The sequence below is a fragment of the Melopsittacus undulatus genome, chromosome 10, assembly GCF_012275295.1.
Source record: "Melopsittacus undulatus isolate bMelUnd1 chromosome 10, bMelUnd1.mat.Z, whole genome shotgun sequence".
NCBI lineage: Eukaryota > Metazoa > Chordata > Aves > Psittaciformes > Psittaculidae > Melopsittacus > Melopsittacus undulatus.
The window spans coordinates 8,466,555-8,472,729 of NC_047536.1; the positions used below are offsets into that span (position 1 = coordinate 8,466,555).

A 6,175-nucleotide genomic window follows, 5' to 3' on the forward strand; every position below is an offset into this window, starting at 1 on the left:
GACACAACCCCCCCCCCCCCCCCCCCCCTCCCCTGCTCCCCCAGCCCAGCCGCCGTGTCCCTGATTCAGTGGCACCACCAGGATCGAGTCCAAACCCCGTCCCCAGAGCAGGGCATTGCCCAGCGACTCCGCCGGGCTCCAGCGCGGTCCCGCCGCGGCCGCAGATGGAGCCAGCGCCCGGGGAGGCGGCGGTGGCCGAGTCCCAGACCACGCTGGCCCCTGCCCTGCCAGCGCTGGCACCTCGGGGACCGGACACACCTCCCGAGGAGCACAGCCGGAGCTGGGGCTTTCCCTTTATAGCTCCCGGCAGCGCCGGGGCAGCCTCACTGCGGGACGGCGGCCGCAGCCCCTCGCCGAGATGGAGCGGGCTCCGAACCTGGTAGGTGACTGCACAGCGGCGCGGGGCTTGCTCCTCCTTTGCCCTCTTTAATAGAACCGTTTGCACGCTTGTTTACGGGTGGCTACCTGGGTTGTTTGCTTTGGAGATGCTGTGGCCTGCCAGCCCCGATGCTCCCACGCTTGGATGCAACAGGTTCAGAGAGCGGAGAGGCAATAGTGTGACCTGACAGCATGGGAGGGGGAAAACAGCCCCGGCCGGGCGGTCCCTGCCCTGGGGCCACACACCTCAGGGCACGGCTGCAGGACGGCAGGCAGGGTGCGGAGCTGCCGGCTGCAGGGACACAAATAGCAGGGAGCAGGACTACAGAAAGCCACTTTGTTTGTCACTGGGCAGCCTGCCGGGTGTCGGCACACGGGAGCTTGGCCCTGCAAGGATGGAGCGAGAAGGAAAAAGCATCTTTCTTTTCTTTCTCATAGTCCCCAGAGCATAGAGGGAAGGAGAAGAGGGTTTGGATAAAGATCCCATTCTTGACTGCGTCACTTCTAAAGCTCCTTTGCAGCCTGGGATGCCCAGGTACAGCCTGAGCTGAGCTCCAGCAGCACGGGCAGGGAAACCCTGGGCAAAAGCCAGGGCAAGGGGCTTTGCAGCCACATGCATCAGCTGGGCCTTGGGCTGGCGGCTCACCACAACCATGTGCCCACCATCCCTGCAAACTGCCCTCGTGTGCTCCCATGGGTCTCACCCTGCAGGCTGGTGTTGCTCTTTGGAGACTGCACATGCCCCTCCAAAGCCAAAGCAGTCATGTTATCACCCCATGACCCATGGGAGGTGGGAAAGCTCCCCTTCAAGGGGAGCCATGAGCCATCCCTCCTTCCTCCTCAGCTTCTCCTCTGCATCTTCACCTTTGCCATGGTCCTGGTTCCCGAAGCGAAGGACCAAAGCAAAGCAGCCAAGGGCAGGAGAAGAGGCCTGGCGCGGCCCCCCACAGCCACCCCTGCCCTCGCCTGGGCCCCGGATGATCCCTATACCACCATGGCAGACTACGAGCGCAGCATCCAGGACATGGTGCACCAGCTGAGGAACAGCTCTGAGCCAGGTGACACCAAGTGCCAGGTCAACTTGAGGCTCTGGAGGTCCAACCGGAGGAGCCTGTCCCCCTGGGCATACAGGTGAGTTGGGGCAGGGACCTGGGGGATACACCAGCAAGCACCATGGCAGCTACAGCTCCATCAGCACAGGGCTGCGGTGGCTGCTGGTGGTGTGATGCAATGCAGCACCCCACGTCACCCTGCAGAGGCAATGCCCTGCCCATTTCAAGCCACCCACTGCCCCCCATCTCACCATCTCTCCAACCACGTATTGCTTTCCCTCTCTTCCAGCATAAACCATGATGCAACACGGATCCCAGCAGACATCCCCGAGGCCCGATGCCTCTGCACTGGTTGCATCAACCCCTTCACAATGCAGGAGGACCGCACCATGGCCAGCATTCCCATCTACAGCCGGCTGCCTGTCCGCAGGCTGCTCTGCCCCGTGCCAGGAGAAGCAGGGCACAAGCCCTCTGGGAAGAAGAAGTGTCACAAGAAGTACCAGATGGTCATGGAGACCATTGCTGTGGGCTGCACCTGCATGTTCTGAGATGGCAAAGCTAACCCCTGCAAGATATCCATGGGCATCTAACCAGCTTGTTCTTGCTTCCCAGCTTGCCCAGCCCTCTGGGAGAGTGGCACCTCGCTGAGCATCAGGCTGAGGGGAGCCCCTGTGCAAGGTGATGGTAACTCCAAGCGCTCCCTGAAATCCCCCTGCAGGCTCCATCAGCCTCAGCCCAAGCAGCCCTTTGGGGACACCCATTGCAGGGACAGCCCCTGCCAGTCACCAGCTACAGTCCCACAGCTGGCCTTGCAGCCAGGCACCCCTCTTAGACCGCTCCCCTTCATGGAGCTGCTCAGCAGGGTGGGCTGCTGGTCTCCCCCCTGGGCAGGATCCAGCCTTCTCCATCCCCAAAATCCCTGTTTGCCTTCATTTGCTCCATTGGTGCAACAGCTTTGGGAGCGCCAAGTTCTCTCCTGTGCACCTACCACTTCCTCTGTGCTGGGCCAGGGAGTGGGGCAAATGAATGGGGTTAATGAATGGGGTTTGGGTGGCTTCTGAGGTCCTCAATAAAGCGCATTGCTAGCCCCTGTCTGCGCTGCTCCCTGCTTCGGCCCCTCATGCTGCCCCTCTGGCCCTGTTCAAAGGGGGTATGCTGCTCTGCCTTCTCCCGGAGAGGCTCTTCTGATCCCCAAAACACAGCCTGGACAACCCTGGAAGCAGGGAGCATCCAGCAGCATCTGTCCATGCAAGCTGGAACCTGCAAGTGCCCACTCTGCATGCCCATCCCTGGGGCATCAGGCCTGCAAGTGGGGCTAGGCTCCACGCACACATGGCATGGAAGAGGCCACAAGATCTCCTGCCCTGGCCAGGGCAGGCGTACCACCCAGTTTATCGAAGGCAAATCCAGGCAGGCAGAAGCCTAAAGTGGAAGCTGTGCAGCTCACCAGGGGGAACCCATGAGTGCCAATGCCAGCCACCTTGTCCTTGAAAGGCCCCTGAGGTCCCTCCCCAGAACAGATGCAGTGACCCTTTTCCAGAGGGAAAGGCACAAGCTTCTTTTGAGTAGAGCCTAGGGAGGGGGAAAAGGGAAACTGAGGCACATGGCACACAGAGCAACACCAGACAGGGACTGTATTCTGAAGGTGATGCATGTTCAAGTCACCTGGGACACAGCCCATCCCTTCTCCTCCAGCCCCAGCCCCCCCGGTGTCCCCACAGCAATAAATACTCCCCACACTACTACAGGCAGAAGCTCCCAGCCCACCACCTCCCCCGGGTGTCACAGCTCCGTCTTCACCTTGTGCATCAAGTCCTTCTGGTCGATTTTCTCCAGGTCCTGATGCCAGCGGTTGTAAGCCAGCAGGGCCACGTTCTTGGCTGCCACCGCTATCATCTCCATGGAGCTGGCCACCCACTCCACCCCGCTGAGGTAGAACAGGTTTTCATGGAGCACGATGGGCGGGAGGGACTTGGCAGCATCGTAGCGGGGATAGGTCTGCCACTCCGTCACCTGCACCGAGTAGTAGGACCTGAAGAGGGTCTTCAGCTGCTGCTTGTCCAGCGGCTGCGGGGACAGGACGCGCCACACTGCAGCCTCCTGGGGCTGCTTGCGGCGGAACGCGGCCGAGATGTTGACAGGGCAGATATTGTCCATGGCGTTGAAGAAGAGGTCGGGGGTGTCGGTGGTGAGGATGCTGGCAAAAGGGAAGAGCTTGGGGTCGGGGAAGCCGAAGTAGGAGGAGTTGAGGTAGCCGTGCACCACGGAGGTGACGGAGGGCTGGAAGGCTCCAGGGAAGTCAGCAATGGGGGGCTCGAAGTTCTCAAAGGTGAAGTTGCTCCTGCTGGGGTGCAGGGGAGTCGTCACTACCACCATGTCGTAGAAAGCTGAGCCCTGGCCTTCACTGCCCTCATAGTGCACCTGGTACAGGGCTCTCCCCTCTGCAAAGAGATGGTGGATGGTTAGGAGTAGCCCTGAGCACCATGTGGTATTGCCCTGGTCCCCTTTTTTCTAGCATGGACTCTATCCCCTGGTTTCCCTGTACACACCAGTGCTGGACCATAGCATTGGATGGTTAGGGATGAGCTGCTGATGCTTTAGGGCAGCATAAGGAAGATTGTATCAAGTCTGTGGGATAAGTTTCCAGAGAAGCCCAGGCTAGTGGGGCAAGCAGGATTTGGGCAGGACAGTGCACCCCCAAACCCCAGCAACCAGCCCTTCTGCTGTGCTGCATGGGGGAGCATGTAACAAGGATGGTGACAGAGAATTGACCTGAGGGATCTCAGGATGGGGACAGTGGAACCTCAGGGCTGAGGTCTGTACCGCAGTGCTCCCACTTGATCTGACAACAGGAGATGGACAGACCCCAGGACCCTCACCCAAATGCTGGACCAGGACGAGGATGCTCTGCAGCCTCCCAGTGCTCTCTCTTTGCTCCAGCATCCCCATGCTGCCATCACCAACCTCCTGCCCTTGTGTCCCCAGAGCAGACCCTGTGCCCAGGCTCACCTGAGCTGTGCAGAGAGATGCCAGTCACCCTGGCTGCAATGACGTTGGCTTTGGTCAGCTTCAGCAGACCTGAACACACCAGCTTGTTGCCTCCTTCCACTGCCCAAGTGCTGCCCTGGGCCCCCCGCCAGTGACATGGCTCCTGGGAGAGGAAGAGGAGGGAGGCTCAAGAGGCCCATGGAGGGGGTGCGGGGAAGGAGGCACCGAGGGAGGAGCAGGGTCCCAGTCTCACCTGCAAAGGCAGGCACCAGCACTGACTGCCCATAGCTGGAGCGCAGCACGGCTGCGATCACATCATCCACGAAGCGCTGCGTGACTCCCACCTCCAGCAAGGACTCGGCCACTGAGCGCTGTGTCATGTTGATGAAGGCATCACCCCCCAGCGAGCGCAGCAGCTCCTCCAGGCTGGAGAAGGCATAGCCATGGGCCTGGTACTTGTAGATCCTGGAGGGGACAGGATGATGTCCTTGGTGCTTGGGAAGGCCCCATGCATCCCTTCCCAGCCCCACATTCAGCTCCTACCTCATGAACTTTTCCATCACTTCCTCCACCCACATCTGCAGGCGCAGGAAGCTGATGCCATAGTGCCACCAGAGACGGAAGAGGTTCAGCAGGTACCAGTCGGTCTCCTCCAGGATGAAATGCTCCCCGCTGAATATGGCACTCTTCCCTGCCACATCGCGCCGGTGCTTGAGGCCTGTGGGGAGCATGGGGGCCCAGTGTGCTCAGCTGGCTCCTGGGAAAGGCCAGCACCAAACACCGCCATGGTGGGGATATGGGCAAAGATGCTCTTGGAGGAGCATCAGGGAATGTGAGACCCTGGGGCAGTGTGATCCCAGCCAGACCCTGTATGGTGGGGCATCCCATAGAGTTGCTCCTGCTAGTGGGCAACCTGGGGGGAGTTTATGAACAACCCCCCCTAATCCCACCAGGACCCCTTGCCCTGATGCTTTGCTGGGTTGCCCCATCCCATTCTCTTCCAGGGCGCAGGGACAGCACTACTGCACACTGGAAGCCAACCTCCCCACTACCGCAGGGTACCAATGCTCGGGGATGGAGGCCATGCAGGTGGGGGGGGTGCCAGCGCTCACCCAGGATCTTGACGAAGTCCTGCATGTGGAGGCTGAGCGCGTGGATGGAGCCTCCCCTGCTCTCGTACTGCTGCTTGTTGACGGTGAGGGTCGCCAGCCGCCCGCCCACGGCCGCCGCCTCGTACACATCCAGCTGCACCTGCGGCCCGAAGTGCTGCTGCAGGAAGTAGGCGACGGCCGAGCCGCCCAGCCCGGCTCCCACCACGGCTGCCGGCGGAGAGAGCGGCGGGGTCAGAGCTCCGCTGCCGCCCGGCTCCCCGCGGGGATGCAGGCAGGGAGCGGGATGCAGGCACCGCGGCTGCAGGCAGGGAGGAGGCCGGGAGCTGCCGGTACCCGATGGGCTCCCCCCCCCTCCCCCGAACCCCCTCTCTGCTCTTACCGATGCTGCTCGGCGGGGCGCGGGCGGCGGCGGGCGCGGCCAGGAGCACGGCCAGGGCCGGCAGGAGCAGCGCGGCGGGCGGCGGGGCCATGGCGGGGACAGCGGGGCCCGGCCCGGCTCTGCCCGCCCCCCGCCGCAGCCCGGCCCCCGCCGCGCCCCGCCCCGGCTGCCGGCGGGCAGAGCGGGGCCTGCCCGGGCTATGGGGCCTGGAGCCGGCGGGGCGAGGAGATGCAGCCGGCATCAGGGATCCCCAGAGCGACCATGGG

The 6,175-nt window shown here is 62.4% G+C and overlaps 2 protein-coding genes across 2 annotated transcripts; one reads left to right on the forward strand and one right to left on the reverse strand.

Moving 5' to 3' along the window:
- The first annotated feature begins 289 nt into the window (after positions 1-289).
- On the forward strand, positions 290-2,422 carry IL17B (interleukin 17B). The gene is made up of 3 exons (XM_034067082.1): positions 290-379; positions 1,223-1,509; positions 1,720-2,422. The coding sequence occupies exons 1-3, from the start codon at positions 359-361 to the stop codon at positions 1,976-1,978; spliced, it is 567 nt and encodes a 188-aa protein (XP_033922973.1). The 5' UTR covers positions 290-358; the 3' UTR covers positions 1,979-2,422.
- Positions 2,423-3,047: 625 nt separating this feature from the next.
- Positions 3,048-6,000, reverse strand: PCYOX1L (prenylcysteine oxidase 1 like). Its single transcript, XM_034067242.1, is given in 7 exon segments — positions 3,048-3,871; positions 4,440-4,563; positions 4,565-4,581; positions 4,672-4,883; positions 4,962-5,136; positions 5,531-5,737; positions 5,910-6,000. Coding segments are annotated over 7 exon segments (1,485 nt in total). The 3' UTR covers positions 3,048-3,212.
- Positions 6,001-6,175: the final 175 nt, after the last annotated feature.

Bases quoted from the DNA above. Each gene is read 5' to 3' on its own strand.
- IL17B (XM_034067082.1), top strand. From the start codon at position 359: ATGGAGCGGGCTCCGAACCTG. The intron at 380-1,222 runs GTAGGTGACTGC...CTTCCTCCTCAG, and splicing joins TGGAGCGGGCTCCGAACCTG to CTTCTCCTCTGCATCTTCAC. The intron at 1,510-1,719 runs GTGAGTTGGGGC...CCTCTCTTCCAG, and splicing joins CTGTCCCCCTGGGCATACAG to CATAAACCATGATGCAACAC.